This window comes from Neofelis nebulosa, chromosome 7, assembly GCF_028018385.1.
Source record: "Neofelis nebulosa isolate mNeoNeb1 chromosome 7, mNeoNeb1.pri, whole genome shotgun sequence".
NCBI classification, from domain to species: Eukaryota; Metazoa; Chordata; class Mammalia; order Carnivora; family Felidae; genus Neofelis; species Neofelis nebulosa.
Window position 1 is genome coordinate 505,366 of NC_080788.1, and position 17,456 is coordinate 522,821.

The 17,456-nt window shown below is 43.1% G+C and overlaps 1 protein-coding gene across 6 annotated transcripts in view; it reads right to left on the reverse strand.

Moving 5' to 3' along the window:
- Positions 1 to 12,301, reverse strand: part of CHRNA5 (cholinergic receptor nicotinic alpha 5 subunit) — a 61,821-nt gene extending 49,520 nt beyond the window's left edge. For 3 of the 6 annotated variants that reach the window (XR_009263719.1, XR_009263718.1, XM_058736278.1), the window contains exon 1: positions 11,873 to 12,297. Coding sequence is in view for 3 of the 6 variants with exons in the window: in XM_058736278.1 (XP_058592261.1) it covers positions 11,873 to 11,999 (127 nt within the window). In the remaining 3 variants the exon portion in view is untranslated. Of the gene's footprint in view, positions 1 to 9,833; positions 9,927 to 11,238; positions 11,828 to 11,872 lie in introns of those variants that run through there. The other 3 variants (XM_058736279.1, XM_058736280.1, XM_058736281.1) reach the window with 3 other exon arrangements.
- Between the last annotated feature and the right edge of the window lie 5,155 nt (positions 12,302 to 17,456).

The window sequence follows — 17,456 nt, forward strand, 5'->3', positions numbered from 1 at the left end:
AATTAAGTTAAGTTAAGTTAAGTTAAATTAAATTAAATTAAATTAAATTAAATTAAATTAAATTAAATTAAATTAAATTAAATTCTGCTACCTGAGGGTCTGGCTACCAAACACTCTGAATGTAGGTACTAAGATCCTCCCCTTAGGTATGCTGACAGGTCTTGGGCACATCTTCACCTACTGGAAGCTATTAAAAATATAACAGGCCGGGGGCGCCTGGGTGGCGCAGTCGGTTAGGCGTCCGACTTCAGCCAGGTCACGATCTCGCGGTCCGTGAGTTCGAGCCCCGCATCGGGCTCTGGGCTGATGGCTCGGAGCCTGGAGCCTGTTTCTGATTCTGTGTCTCCCTCTCTCTCTGCCCCTCCCCCGTTCATGCTCTGTCTCTCTCTGTCCCAAAAATAAATAAAAAATGTTGAAAAAAATAAAAATAAAAAAAAAATAACAGGCCGCTGGGGCACCTGGGTGGCTCAGTCAGTTAAGTGTCCAACTCTCGATCTTGGCTCAGGTCTTGACCTCAGGGTCGTGAGTTCAAGCCCCATGTTGGGCTCCCCACTGGGCATGAAGCCTACTGAAAAATAAAAAACAGTGGCTCTAAACTCCCCTAACCTGGGGAAGGAAAGAGACATCCCAATCCAGGAAGCCCAGAGAGTCCCAAACAAGCTCTAGCAGATTTTTCAGCAGAAACTTTGCAAGCCAGAAGGGAATGGCATGATATATTCCAAGTGCTGAAAGGGAAAATTTTCCAACCAAGAATATGCTACCCAGGAGATTTATCATTCAGAATTAAAGGAGAGATAAAGAGTTTTCCTGACAAGCAAAAGCTAAAGAAGTTCATGACCACTATATCAGCCTTACAAGAAATGTTAAAGGGAACTCTTTAAGCTGAAAAGAAAGAGCACTAATTAGTAACAAAAAAATATATGGAAGAATAAATCTCACTGGAAAGATAAATATGTAGTAAAAACAGTGGATTTACTTATAAAGCTAGTATGAAAGTTACAAGACAAAAATAGTAAAAATAGCAATGTTTACAATAACTAATTAAGGGAAACCCAACATAAAAAATTGCAAAATGTAACACATGGGCCAGGGAAAGAGTGAAAATATTGAGCTTTGGAATGGGATCAAACTTAAGTTGTTATCAATTTAAAATAGACTGTTATACACATAAGTTGTTTTATGTAAGCCTCATGGTAACCACAAAGCAAAAACCTATTATAAATATATAAATGCTAAAGAGAAAGGAATATAATATACCACTAAAGAAAATCATCAAACCACAGAGGAAGACAGCAAAAACAGAGAGGAACTACAAAACAATCAAATACTATTGTTACATAATGATAAAGAGTACAATCCAAAAAAGGATGTAACATTTATTAATATTTATTCACCCAACTTTGGAGGACCTAAATATATAAAGCTAATATTAACAGATCTAAAGGGAGAAATAGATAGCAACACAATAATAGTAAGAGATTTTTTTTTTAATTTTTTTTTTCAACGTTTTTTATTTATTTTTGGGACAGAGAGAGACAGAGCATGAACGGGGGAGGGGCAGAGAGAGAGGGAGACACAGAATCGGAAACAGGCTCCAGGCTCCGAGCCATCAGCCCAGAGCCTGACGCGGGGCTCGAACTCACGGACCGCGAGATCGTGACCTGGCTGAAGTCGGACGCTTAACCGACTGCGCCACCCAGGCGCCCCAATAGTAAGAGATTTTAATATCCCACTTACATAAATGGATACATCATCTAGACAGAAACCAAGAAAATATCAGCATTAAAGGATTCATTAGCTCAGATTGACTTAGATATGTACAGAACATTCCATCCAGAGCAACAGAATACATATTCTTCTCAAATGCACATGGAACATTTTCCAGGATAGATCATATATATGGTAGACCACAAATCAAGTCTTAATAAATTTAAGAGGATTAAAATCACCTCAAGCATCTTTACCAATACAACGGCATGAAACTAGAAATTAATTACATGAGTAAAACTGGAAAATTCACAGATATGCGGATATTAAACAGCATGCTACCAAAAAGCCAATGAGTCAAAGAAGCAATCAAAAGAGAAATCAAAAAATACCCTGAGACAAATGGAAATGGAAATATAAATATCAAAATTTATGGGATGCAGCAAAAACAGTTTTAAAAGGGAAGTTCATAGCTATAAATGTCTACCTCAAGAAACAAGAAAAGTCTAAAAAAAAACAACCTAACTTTACACTTCAAGGAGCTAGACAGGGCGCCTAGTTGGCTCAGGCAGTTGAGCATCAATCAGACTCTTGACTTCCTCTCAGGTCATGAAATCAGGGTTGTGGGATCAAGCCCTGCATTGGGCTCCATGCTGAGCATGGAACCTGTTTAAGATTCTCCCTCTCTCTTCTTTCTCTCTTTCTCTCTTTCTCTCTCTCCCTCTGCCCCTCTCCCGTTTGTGCTCTTTCTCTCTAAAATAAAAAATAAAAATAATAAAAAATTAAAAATTAAAAAAAATGAGCTAGAAAAAGATGAACAAAGCCCAATAATGAAGCTTAGAGAAGAAATAAATGAAATAGACTAAAAAATAAAACAAAGACCAATGAAACTAAGAGCTGATTCTCTGTAAGATAAAACTGACAAACTCTTAGCTAGACTCACCAAGAAAAAAAAGGGAACCCAAATAAATAAAATCAGAATTAAACAAGAAATGTTACAAATGATACCACAGAAATACAAAGGATCACAAAAGACTGTTGTGAACAGTTATATGCCAACAAATTGGACAACCTAGAATAGATAAATTCCTACCAACATACAATTTACCAAGACCGAATCATGATGAAATAGAAAATCTGAGCTGACTGATAACCAGTAAGGAGATTGAATCAGTAATTAAAAGCTTCCCAAAGAAGAAAAACCCAGAACCAGATGGCTTCACTGGTGAATTCTACCAAATATTCAAAGAAGAACTAATACCAATTGTTCTCAAACTCTTCAAAAAAAAAAAAAAATAGAAGGAGAAGGAACACTTTCAAATTCATCCTATGAGGCCAGTATTACCCCAATACCAAAACCATACAAGGATGACATAGAAAGGAAAATTACAGGCCAATATTCCTAATAAACATAGATGCAATAACCCTCAACAAAATATGTGAGCAAACTGAATCACTAACACCTTAAAAGGATCACTCAACATGATCAAGTGGGATTTATTCCATGGGTGCAAGGATAATTTAAAATCCACACACCAGGGGTGCCTGGGTGGCTCAGTCAGTTAAGCACCCAAGCTCTTGATTTCAGTTCAGGTCATGATCTAGTGGTTTTCAAGATTGACCCCCATCAGGCTCTGTGCTGATGGCGTGGAGCCTACTTGGGATTCTCATTCTCTCTCTCTCTCTCTCTCTCTCTCTCTCTCTCTCTCTCTCTCTCTCTCTCTCTCTGCCTCTTCTCTGCTCATGCTCTCTCACTCAAAATAAATAAATAAACTGTTTTTAAAAACCCACAATCCAGTAAGGGTGCCTGGGTGGCTCAGTTGGTTGAGCATCCGACTTCAGCATAGGTCATGATATCATTGTTCATGGGTTCCAGCCCCACATCAGGTTCTGCACTGTTGGTGCAGAGCCTGCTTGGGATTCTCGCTCTCTTCTCTCTCTGACCCTCCCCCACTAGTGCTTTCTCTCTCTCTCTCTCAAAATAAATTTTAAAAAATCCACAATCTAGTCAACGTGATATACCACATTAACAAATTAAAGGATAAAAATCACATGATCATCTGAATACAGAAAAGCACTTGACAAAATTCAATGTTCATTCATGATAAAAACTCGTACAAAGTGGACACTGAGAAAATCTACCTCAACATCATAAAGGCCATATATGACAAGCTCACAGCTAACACAAAACTCAATAATGAAAAGCTGAAAGCTTTTCCTAAGATCAAAAACAAGACAAGGATGCCCACTCTCACCACTTTTATTCAACATAGTATTGAAAGTCCTAGCCAGAGCAATAAAGCAAGAATAAGAAATAATGGGTGCCTAGGTGGCTCAGTCAGTTAAGCACTGAACTTCAGCTCAGGACATGATCTCACAGTTTATGAGTCCAAGCCCCACATCGGATGAGTTTGAGCCCTGCACTGGGTGAGCTTAAGCCCCACACTGGGTGAGCACAAGCCCTGATGCGGGTGAGCCCCACTTCTCCCTCTCTTTCTACCCCTCACTCATTTGCACCCTCTCTCTCTCTCCCTCTCTCTCTGTCTCTCAAAAAAAAAAAAAAAAGAATAAGAAATAAAAGGTATCCACATTGGTAGGGAAGAAGTAAAACTGTCACTATTTGCAGATGACATGATGTTATATATAACGACTCCACCAAAAAAACTGTTAAAGTTAAGATTTAAAATCAGTTAGATTTAGTTAAGCTGCAGGATACAAAATCAACACACACAAAAACATGTGCTGCATTTCTACATACTAACAGCAAACTATCAGAAAGAGAATTTTTTTAAAAAGTCTCATTTACAACTGCATCAAAAAGAATAAAATACCCAGGAATAGATTTAACCAAGGAGATGAAACACCCATATTGAAAACCACATGACATCAAAGAAATTGAAGACAATAGAAATAAACGGAAAGATATTCCATGCTCATGGATTGAACACATTGTCAAAATATCTATACTACTCAAAACAATCTGCAGATTCAACACAATCCCTATCAAAATTCTAATGGCATTTTTCAAAGAATAGAACAAATAATACTAAAAAAACATAAAAAAAAAAAAACCCGGATAGCCAACGCAACCTTGAGAAAGAAGAACAAAGCTGGAGTCATCATGTTCCCTGGATTCAAACTATATTACAAATCTATAGTAATTAAAACAGTATGGAATTGGCATAAAAACAGACACACAGATCAATGGAACAGAATAAAGAGCTCAAAAATAAACTCATGCTTACATGGTCAATTAATTTATGACAAAAAAGCCAAGAATATACAAGGAGGAAAGGACAGTCTAATAAATGATGTTGGTAACGGGCACCTGGGTGTCTCAGTCTGTTGAGTGTCTGACTCTTGATTTCCACTCAGGTCATGCTCCCAGGTTCTTGCGATCCAGCCCCATGTCAGGCTCTACACAGAGAGCATAGAGCCTGCTTAAGATTTTCTTTCTCCCTCTGTCTCTGCCCTTCTCCCATGCCTGTGTTCATGCATGTGCTTGCTCGCTCTCTCTCTCTCAAAATACATAAACATCTGGGGGGTGGGAGGGGGTGTGGGTGATGGGTACTGAGGAGGGCACCTGTTGGGATAAGCACTGTGTGTTGTATAGAAACCAACTTGACAATAAATTTCATTTAAAAAAATACATAAACATCTAAAAATAAATAAATAAATGGTGTTGGGAAAACTAGACAACTAGATGCAAAGGAATGAAACTGGAACCACTTCCTTATACCATGCACAAAAACTACCTCAAAATGGTTTAAAGACTTGAACGTAAAAGCTGAAAACCATGGGGCACCTGGGTGGCTCAGTCGGTTGGGTGTTGGACTTCGGCTCAGGTCATGATCTCACAGCTCGTGGGTTTCAGCCCCACATCACGCTCTGTGCTCACAGCTCAGAGCCTGGAGCCTGCTTTGGATTCTGTGTCTCCCTCTCTCTCTCTGCCCCTCCCCTGCTCACGTTCTGTCTCTCTCTCAAAAATAAATAAATGTTAAAAAAAAATTTTTAAATAAATGTTAAGAAAAAAAATTGGGGGGCATCCAGGTGGCTCAGTTGGTTAAGGCTCCAACTTCGGCTCAGGTTATGATCTCACAGCTCGTGGGTTCGAGCCCCACGTCGGGCTCTGTGTTGACAGCTCAGAGTCTGGAGCCTGCTTCGGATTCTGTGTCTCCCTCCCTCTCTGCCCCTCTCCCATTCGTGCTCTGTCTCTCTCTCTCAAAAATAAATAAACATTAAAAATAATTTTTTTTAATCTGAAACCACAAAACTCCTAGAAGAAAATGTTGGTGGTAAGCTCCTTGACACAGGTCTTGGTGATAATTTTCTGAATCTGACAGCAAAAGCAAAATTAACATAAGCAAAAATACATAGAACTACACAATACTTGAAAGCTTGTGCACAGCAAAGGGAACCACACATGCATAGAGAAAAATATGAATGGACTAATACCAAATTGTTAGCAGTTACTAGCTGGCACTTGCAGGTGTTGGTGTACGAGGGCAAACTTTCCAATTTCTTTTTTTTTGCATTAAACATGTTAAACTCCTTGGGAATGCAAGCTGGTGCAGCCACTCTGGAAAACAGTATGGAGGTTCCTCAAAAAACTAAAAATAGAACTACCCTACGACCCGGCAACTGCACGACTAGGTATTTATCCAAGGGATACAGGTGTGCTGTTTCAAAAGGACACATGCCCCCCAATGTTTATAGCAGCACTATCAACAATAGCCAAAGTATGGAAAGAGCCCAATGTCCATTGATGGATGAACGGATAAAGATGTGGGGTGGGGTGTGTGTGTGTGTGTGTGTGTGTGTGTGTGTGTGTGTACACACACACACACTGGAATATTACTCGGCGATCAAAAAGAATGAAATCTTGCCATCTGCAACTACGTGGATGGAACTAGAGGGCATTATGCTAAGTGAAATTAGAGAAAAACAAATATCATATGACTTCACTCACATGAGGACTTTAAGATACAAAACAGATGAACATAAGGGAAAAAAATAATATAAAAACAGGGAAGGGGACAAAACAGAAGAGACTCATAAATATGGAGAACAAACAGAGGGTTACTAGAGGGGGTGTGGGAGGGGGGATGGGCTAAATGGGGAAGGGGCATTAAGGAATCTATTCCTGAAATCATTGCTGCACTATATGCTAACTAATTTGGATGTAAATTTTTAAAAAATAAAATTTAAAAAATAAAATAATATAAAAGGTTGTTTGGAATCAAAATGTAAAATGAACTGTAGCATGCTTTGGATTTATCCTATAGACATGAACTTTAAATAAACAAAAAGAAGAAGGGGAAGAAAGGGAAGAAGACGAAGACAAAGAAGAAGAGAAGGAAAAGGAGGAGGAGGAGGGCAGAGGGAGGAGGAGGAGAAAGGGAAGGAGGAGAAAAAGAAGGAGAAGAAACAGAAGAAGAGATAAAAGGAGAAGGGGAGGAGGGGGGAGGAGGAGGAAGGAGGAGGATGACAACAAGAAAAACCAGAAGAAGAAGAAGAAGAAGAAGAAGAAGAAGAAGAAGAAGGAGGAGGAGGAGGAGGAGGAGGAGGAGGAGAAGAAAGAATACAAAGAAGGAAAGAATACTAAGAGTTCGGCTAATATTGTTAAAACTATTAAGTACTAATTTCAAAGAGGTTTGAAAATTTGCAATTTATCATTTTAATTCTGTTCACTTGAATATTTCATGTGTATTTGAGATTTTATGTTGTATAAATTTGTATTTTCAAATTCAAAAACTTTCACACTTTCTATGTTATATGTTCTGGTTCTAAAATAAGTCAATGCTCATTCAAAGAATAAAAAGTCCATACTATGCCTTAGGGAAAAAAACAAACAAACATGTAAACTCCTACTAGAAAAGAATACTCTTTTCAAAAGTGAGAAAAACAAGAGGTAATGGTGTGGATGCAGCAATAGAGTACTAGCATACCCACATTCCAGGCTCCACCATATATAAAAATGGGGCAAAAAGCAGCATTTGAGAGGGCTACAGAGAAATCTGTTTGAGGTGAGCCAGGCTGCTAAGACCTAGAGGTGGAGAGAATGTTTTGTAGAATCCTGACCTCACTTTCCTTTGAGACTGTTATGCCTGGCATGTTTCTACTAAAGCCCCTACCACACTTTGGTGCAAATGTTTGTTTATGTAACTGTCAAAACATATTAGATTACACTCCTCAAAAAAAAAGTCTGTGCTATGCTTTTTGTCAGAATTCAAATATTCATATTTAATTCCTATTTTTACTGGTAAAAGACTTTATTTTATAATTCTACTTAAGAAAAAAAGAGTATACATTTTCTGAATTAAACACAGGAGAGATAAGATCATGCTTCCCTAAAATGGAAACTGACCATTTAAATTAAAATTTTAGTTAAAGACAGAAAAGGATCATTAAAATAACCTCTTCTATCCTACTGTCATTATAAAACTATACCTATCCTATTCTGGGGAGCAAACTTCTAATCAAACAAGTTATAAGCTTTTTTTTTCAAAAACTATTCCAATATTTACCAACTCACATTGTCAAGACATGCTTATTTACTATTAAATTTAAAATTACATCTGAAAAAAAATAATTTCAATTCTTAAGGGAGAAGAATAATATTATTAGAAGAAAAATGTTCTGTACTAAAATTACTATACTAAAAACCCATATCCTAATTATAAAAAATTACCTGCTAGATCTAATTTGTAGATTATAAATGGAAAAAAGCCCATTCTGACAAATGACTGAAAACCTTGCAAAGCAACACTGATAGACTACATTAATAAACTCAGCTACATCAGGAAATGTACAGACAACCCTACCTTCCAGGTGTTCGCACTCTAGCTCATAGAGCATGTTCAGTATTTGCAAGGAAACCAAAATAATTTTTAATTATAAACAGTATGAAAAGTTTGCCTAACGACCTGAGGCACCTAGAGACTCTTTTGGATGTAATCACAAAAGCAGAGATGACAGCCACTCTGTGTGTTTCTGTCAGCTTCTGAAAATATTAATGAAAATAACTACAGATGAGAAGAAAAAAAATCTTTCATAGCTCTCATTTTCTACTAGTTATTTTAGTTCCCTCTTAATGACAGAACTCAGTGACCATACACACTAAAAATAAAGTTTCAACCATTTAAAATGTCACACAGCTAAGAAATATAACTAATGACTATTTTCCATAAATCATTGTCCCAACGATGGTCAGGTCAGTTTAAAAGGCTTGTATTACCTTAATGCATAATTATTCTTTTTTTTTTTTTAAGTTCTTTTATTTTTAGTAATCTCTACTCCCAAAATGGGGGGCTCGAACTCATGACCCCAAAAGCAAGAGTTGCATGCTCTTCTGACTGAGCCAGCCAGGCGCCCCACTAATTATTCTTTAATATAGACAAAATTGCCTCTTGAGCCACTTTCAAACTCTGCAATCTTCCATTACCCATGTAAGTATGGCTGCTGGCAGACAAGACATTTTTTTTTCCCCGAGGACTGGCTCACATAAAACCATAAGAAAGAGTGACTACTAAAACTCTAAGATAAATACAAAAACAACAAACTGTAATTGTAAAACTAATTACGACTGAAAGGACATAAGCGTCTTACTACCACCTTCTCATTTTAAAGAGGGAGAAATAAAACATCAACAAGGTCAAGTTATCTGCCCAAGGAAACAGCAAGCTAGTGGGCAGGTCTCCAGATAGTACTTTCTGCCACCCTACATTCAAAGGCGGTTACACACACATCCTATCAACATTTAGGAGCAAGTGTGCAATTCCGTCATCCACTTAATATCACTGTGTCCACAAATGATCACTGACTAAGAGCACACGGAATCTTGGAATGTTAGAGCTAGTGCTGGGGAGCCATTAATGGTCCCTCATCTTACACATGAGTAAACTAATACCCAGAGAGAGATTTTTACTGCTGCGTTTTCATCCACAAGCATTTACGGGACTCCTACAATAAGCCAGCCCTTAGAGACACGAAGATAAACAGGGTAAGATCCCAGTTCGCACTCTTAACTATAGAGAACAAACTGATGGTGACCCGAGGGAGGTGGGGGGAACAGGTGAAACAGGGGCAGGGGATGAAGGGTATACTTATGATGAGCACCGACTGACGTTCATAATTCTTGAATCGCTCTATTGTGCATCTGAAGCTAATGTCGTATGGTACGTCAACTGTACTGGAATGAAAACTGAAAAAGAAAGATCCCAGCTCTTAAGGAGCTCGTGTGGGGAAAAGGGAAAAGAGAACATAAGAGTGATACCGCATGAAAGCTATTTTATTTTTTTTATTTTTTTTTTAATATATGAAATTTACTGTCAAGTTGGTTTCCATACAACACCCAGTGCCCATCCCAAAAGGTGCCCTCCTCAATACCCATCACCCACCCTGCCCTCCCTCCCACCCCCCATCAACCCTCAGTTTGTTCTCAGTTTTTAACAGTCTCTTATGTGAAAGCTATTTTAAAAGAGACGTTTGCTAAGTAGCGTGGGGGCAGAAAGGAGGACCTGATCAGCCCTGATTGTTTGACGGTAACACTGAACAGCAGGCAGGAACGCACAGCCACTGGCCCTAGCTAATGCTTGGCTGCAATGGTTTATATTAAAACAGGTAAGGGGCGCCTGGGCGGCTCAGCCGGTTAAGCGGGGGACTTCGGCTCAGGTCCTGGTCTCCTGCTTCCTGGGTTCCAGCCCCGCGTGGGGCTCTGTGCTCACAGCTCAGGGTCTGGGGCCTGCTTTGGGTTCTGTGTCTCCCTCTCTCGCTGCCCGTCCCCTGCTCGAGCTCTGTCTCTTAAAAATAAATAAACATTATTTAAAAAAAAAAAACAAAAAAACAGGAAAAGTTCCACTTTCAGCAAAAGATGCAGGGAAGCACCATTTTCCGGAACTGTCAGGCACAGCACCTGGCATTTCACACATTATTACTTAATTCTGAAGATGACTCAGAGGTAAGCGATATTATCCCCATTTCTGCAAAGGAAGCCAACCAAAACAAACAATACACCGGTCATAATTTGAGCCCAGGTGTGTCTGGCTCCAAAATTTTTGTATTTTTTTTTTTAATGTTTATTTATTTATTTGGAGGGACAGCCTGGGCAAGCAGGGGAGGGGCAGAGAGCGAGAGGGAGAGAGAGAGACAGAGAGTCCCAAGCAGGCTCCGCGCTGTCCGCGCAGCGCCCAACGCAGCCGAACCGACAAACGGGAGACGGTGACTGACCCGAAACCAAGAGCCAGACGCTTAACGCCCTGAGCCCCGCAGGCGCCCCAGCCCCGGAGCTTCTCCAAATGTCTCAATCACCTCCACGTTCTCTCTCGTCAGTCTGGGGAGGCGGTACGTCCTGCAGCAAACAATTCTCACCTTCCAGATCATTACTTCCTAGAACCGGAAATCAGCTTAAAAAGCTTGAGACAAGAGAAGCCTCTCCCCACACCCGAGTAACGTCTCCTCTAAGAAACTAACGCCGAAAAACTGAAACACTGATGTGACCGTCGGCGTTCACCTCCCCCAGGGCATTCCTACCTTTCCTGTGTTTAGACCACATCACAGGTGCTGCATCGACGGTCGTAGTTTTCCCGAAGACACTGACAGGACCCTGAAACGTCCTAAAGCACTGGGAATCTGAACAAGCATTTTCTTTTGCCGTTTCTACTGTCCAAAGGGTCTGAACACGCACGACGCTCTAAGGGGCTAAGAAGACCCCGGGGTGCGGGGGGAGTGGGGGCGGCGGGGGCCGGCCGCCCCGCCGTCCACAACTGACACCTGCCACCCTCGTTCGAGCTGCCGGGGCGAGCGCGGGAGGAGGCCGGCGGCGAGGGGACGAAGACCAAATATCAACGCCTGGGGCCAAGCCGCAGACCTGCCGTGAACAAAGTCACAACGTGCGAAGCCCGGCTGAGAGCCCGAGGGGAACAATGGCATCCGTCCCCGAGAAAGTTGTACCGAGGTGTACGCTATGCACCCCGCAGTCCGCCGTGATGCAGGTCAGGGAACAAAACCCCAAGTGGCCTTCTCGGCATTTAAGTGAACGCATCTGGCCATTTAAACCGAAACTGCACTCAAGCCCCAGGAGAAAACCGCGCTCTGCGACAACGTCTTTCGGCCCCGAGCCGCCCCGCGACCCCCGGCCGCCCCCCCCCACGACGCCCAGGCTCACCTCCAGGCGCGCCGCCCCCAGCGCCGGCCGGGCCCCAGCGCCCCGCGACCAGCTGAAACAGGAGGAGGAGGCGGAGCGGGCGGGACGCGAGACCCAGGACCGCGGGCGATGAGCCCCACGCCGACATCGCCGGGACCCACGCGGGAACGCGGGCACACGCCTCACGACGGCCGCGCGGGAAAGGAACGCGGGCTCCGGAGGGTCGGAGCCGGGAGGCGGGCGGGAGCCAAGGGAGAGCGGACGCCGCCGAGGAGGGGCCGCTCGGCTCCTCAGACCCCGGCCGGCGAGGCCACCTCGGCGGGGAAGATTCCGGCGGGCTCGGGGCACGTGAAGAGGCTCGCGCGCCTGGCCCCGCCCCTTCGCCCTGGCCCCGCCCCGTCTGCTCGGAGTCCCGCCTCCCTCCTCCCGGTCCCGCCTTTGGCCTCGCTCAGCTTCGAGCTAGAGCCCCGCCTTTTCCGCCCCTGGCCCCGCCCCTGGCTGGCTCCGCCCCCGGGCCCGAAAGCCCGCCGAGAGGGTCCTGCGTTCGGGCCCAGGAAACAGAGGACGAGAGGGCGGTGCAGCTGGATCTGCCGGTGAGACGTCTGGCCTCCGGCGACCCGGGCAGGCCCCCGCCTCCCTGTGTTCACCACCATCAACTAACGTCTGCGTTGTGCTCACCACCCGGGGAAAGCAGACGAACAGACTGCGCCCAGCGGACTGGAGGAAGTTTCTGCCCCAGAACAGAGCTCTTGGCTGAAGCTCGGGGGGGGGGGGGGGGGGGGGGGGGGGGGGGCGGTTTGGCTCTCCCCCTGCCCGCTCCCTCGTCTCTGAAGCGAGGCGGGGGGACCAGAGGGCCCAGCCCAGACCCTCCTTCAGACGTCCCAAAAAATGAAGTGCAGCTCCTCAGCACAGGCCGTGCCCACCACCCCCACCCCCGTGTGGCCAGCACTGAACGTCTGTAACCATTGCCCCACCCCATGTGGCCAGCAGTGAACGTCTGTAACCAGTGCTCCCCACCCATGTGGCCAGCAATGAACGTCTGTAACCACTGCCCCACCCCATGTTGCCAGCAGTGAACGTCTGTAACCAGTGCTCCCCACCCGTGTGGCCAGCAGTGAACATCTGTAACCAGTGCTCCCCACCCATGTGGCCAGCAGTGAACATCTGTAACCATTGCCCGCCCCCCAGCCCCAGCAGTGTGGCCAGCAGTGAAGGTCTATAAAGATTGGTGGCTCCATCCACCAGACACGAAGCCACTTGGAAGGTGATTGGGGCTGACGGCTGGAGGACTGTCTCTTATCTCTGCAGACCCAACGTTTCATCCTCTCTGTTCGTAATTGATTCGAAAGCTTCATTTGGCTGAAGAGATTCAGGCAAATTAACTTTAAACTTCCATGGCAGAGCGTTTCACTGATTCTTCACAGAAATATTTATGGAGCTGACATCTCTAACACTCCTTGTGAGCAGGAATTTGACACCAAGCTCCAGACTCAGTAAATCTGTTTAAAAACCTGGTTGTAAAGAATGCAAATGATAAAATTTAGGTAGGACTTTTTTCCTATGTCTAAGTACAACCAGGAACATGGAAACCATATCCAATGAAGCAACTCTGCCTAAGCCAAAGGGGCCACAGAAAAGGGATCCACAAGATGATAAGCAGGTTAGTCATTAATTACACTCCTGCATAGGAAGGAAGGAAGTCGTCCCCTCACTGCAACTTTCTCTTTTGCTATGAACAATATATGGGGCATACAGACACTTATGCAATTCATCCTAACAGTGTTTGAGAAAGTCAAGTGTTATTATACTTCTACAGCTGGGGGACTTGAAACAGAGTGGTTGAATAATGGCTGAAGGTCACAGTACCTGTCAGTGGAAAAACCAGAATTAAAAGGTTGTTAGCTCAGCCACAGCAAGCATAATTGCAACTCCTGGACCTCCCTGGGGTATCCTATCAATAACCACAAGAACAATGGTTATTTACATAATCTGTGAAAAGGACTACTAGTTGTGAAAGCAAAGTGAGTAATTTGTTGGGCGCTTTACAATCCAAGCAAATAATTATGGAATATAAAGTATGCTTTTTGGATGGCTTTTTCTAGAAGGATATGCCAATTACCCCCAGTTGCCGGACGCAGTGGCTGCACCTGACTCGGATGAGAGGCATGTTCACACTGCTAGGAGATGTGGCTGACAAAAGGCATTAATACCGCAGCTACTGCAGCCACTAAGTCCCCTGACGTGGCACCTGTCTGCCAGCTTTCTGAGCTTTGACCCAAGGGACTGCTGCACAGTCATCACAGTGCACCTGCCTCCCAGACACACTTCCTCTGATTTGTGTGGGATTTGTATTACACTTCCCTGCCTTCGTCCATCCTCCTCCTCCCCTTCTCTGAACATTCACACCCACCCTTTCTTCCAGACCCACCTCAAACGCCGCTCACCTCATGAAGCACAGCCGGGTCCCCCAGCCACAGCCACGTCCATCAAGTCCCTAAACACTTCATTTTTATTTCTCTGACAACACTTCCTACTTCCCATCTTCTTCTCTATTTCTCCATAAATCTTCTGTCCTCTACTAGGTAATGAGCTCGTGGGACTAGAATCTAGGTTTATTCATGGTTACAATATGCACTACCTGTCAGTGCCTTGCCATAGAAAGTGGAGTTTAATCATTGTCCTATTAACCTCGCCAAGCAGCAGGGAAATGTAATAATTGAAGCACTTTTTAAATACACTTGCGCACTCGTTCTCAGGCAGGACAACAAGGGCAGTGTGTGTATTACCCTTGTCTGCCCTCTCCTCAGTCCTCTTAGCAGGCTCCCTCTCTTTCACTGCATGCTGGGAACTCCACACTTGCGCATCTGGGACCAATTTTCTTGTGTGCACACCCCACTCCCTGTGATCTCATGCATGTAGATATCTTCCACATGCTGACAATAACCAGATGCACAGGTGCTGATCTCACCGCTGAGCTCCAGCATGTCCTGCTGGGTATGCAACGAACATGTCACTTAGTGTGTCCCAAACCACTGTCTCTTCTTTGTCTTCCTATCTCACTCAGTGCCATCACCATCCAACTAGTGACTCAAGCTGAAAACCTGGACAGCATCCTTGGCTCACGGCCCTGCTTCCCTCAGCACGTCTAATCCCCTTTCCTTTCGTGCTGCTCACCTTGGCTACACCTTGACTCATGCCCGACTCCTCCTTCCTCCTACTGTGGTAATGTCCATGCTTGATCTCCAGCTGAGACTGCTGCCCTGCACTCTCTAGCACATTCTGCAGATGGCGGCCTGAGTGATCGTCCCAACACAGAAGCCAAAGCCCAAATCCATGCCAGTGTCCCCGAGTAGCCCCCGCTGCCCTCACCAGCTTCACACCACACTCCTCCCCCTTGCAGGAACCACCCATCAGTGTCCCCTCAAGGCCCTTCCCATAACTGCTCTCTCTGCCTGCCCTTCTCTCCCTACCCCCTACCTCCCCTGCTCTGCCTAATTCCTACTCCTCCAAGAGTGAGCAGAACTGTCACCACTTGAGAGACAAAAGCAGCCTATGTAAGTTGGGTCCTCCACTCCCTCTGCCTGTTACTCTCTACACTTCCCCTCAGCACCCAGCACAGTTTGTAATTACACACCCTTCAGTATGCGATTTCTCCAATAGAAAATACGTTCCCAAAGGGCAGCGGCTGTGTCTGTGGTGTTCACTAGTGTGTGCCCCGTACATAGAGCACACATAGATGCTCAAGATGTTTACTGGTTTAATAAATGAATGTTGGGTAGTTTGCCCAAGATCTCAGAGCAGGGACTCAAGCCCAGGCGACTGGCTTCAGAGACAACCATTCTACATGAAATTTCTCTTTCTGGGCCCCACCTTTTAAGCAGTGCCTTAAAACCTGGAGGCAGAAGAGGAAGCCTGTAGGGGCTCAGCCACTGGCCCAGTGTCCAGTAGCTGGCAGCCGTTACCTTTTATGGGGCAATTATTCTCTGACATGCTTTTGCACTCACAAAACCCTTAAGCAAAGGGCTGTTGGTGCTTTGCAGGGAAAAAAGAGCACCTAGGAAGGGAACCAGGAGTCAGACAGGCCTTGTCATCTGCAAGTGGACTGACCCGATGAGTCGTCTTGCACACCGATGTTGTTGTTGACTTCCTTTCTTATAATGGGGTCAACTGAGCTAAATGCAAGGCCAGGCAGATTCTCTAAATCTCCCATTCAGCATTTCCACTGCAGTTTGGTGATAAATTCTGCTATGAGCCTTTAAGATGAAAGCCAAACTGAAAAGTTAATTAAAGATAAAAATGGATGCTGTCAATTTTCCTGCTGAAATTAAATGTTTTCACAGATTAAAGCAAAAAAAGCAAGTATTGATAGGGTATTAATATTCAATCCTTCAAAAGAAATGATACAAAAATAAAAGTTCCTTTTCAGGGGCTATTTCAATGGCTGTAATCAAAATGTAAAAGGCCAGACATATTTTAATATATGGAGCTTTAAGAAAGAAAAGTAATTGGCCATATTTTATTAGATTGTAATAGCTGAATAGTAGTGCATAAAATCACATATCACAAAATTATAAACCATATATATAACTGAGCTGTCTCAATAGACTTTAATAATAGCACGCACGCACACGCACACACACACACACACACACACACACACACACACACACACATTAAGGTACCCTGGACAAATATCAGCTCTTATTACAAATAAACATACTGTTTTCCACCTAAAGAAAGTGCAGTACAATTACCCATGCCCCCTAAATGTCATAACTTTTACATGTGAGAGTGATGAATCACATCATGAAAGAATTTTTCATTTAAAACAAACATAAACAAGGGGCACCTGGGGGGCTCAGTCGGTTGAGTGTCTGACTTTGGCTCAGGTCATGATCTCACGGTTCGTGAGTTCGAGCCCTGTGTCAGGCTCTGTGCTGACAGCTCAGAGCCTGGGTCATGCTTGGGATTCTGTGTCTCCCTCTCTCTCTCTGCCCTTCCTTGCTTGTATTCTGTCTCTGTCTCTCTCTTTCAGAAATAAATAAACATTTAAAAAAATTTAAAAACATAAATACAAAAGGATATATCTTAATTAAATCCTCTCAACACACACAATGGTAACCACGTAGAGGTTCTAGATAGGTTACTTAGCTTCATCGTGGTGATCATTTCACAATGTATACATTTATTAAACATCAAGTTGGGTGCCATAGATACTATTATTATATGTCAATGCTATGTCAATAAAGCTGCTAAAAAATAAAAATTTCTACAGTGAAAAAATACAAATATGGATTTCTGTAGATAAATTTCTTCAGCAGATTTGCAATTACTTAAATATACCTAAGCTCAACATTTGTATACTAAATAAGCACAACCCATTATATATAAATATTTATTGCATTAAGTGACCTCTTCTTCATAGGTGGCATATTAGTATAAATTTATAAAATAAAATAAATAAATTTATAAATATATAAAATTTATATATAAATAAATTTATAAAATTAATAAATTTATGCCCTATTTTATTTTTATTTTTTAGGACAGTGTCTATTTTTTTTTATTAAAAAAAAATTTTTTTTAACGTTTATTTATTTTTGAG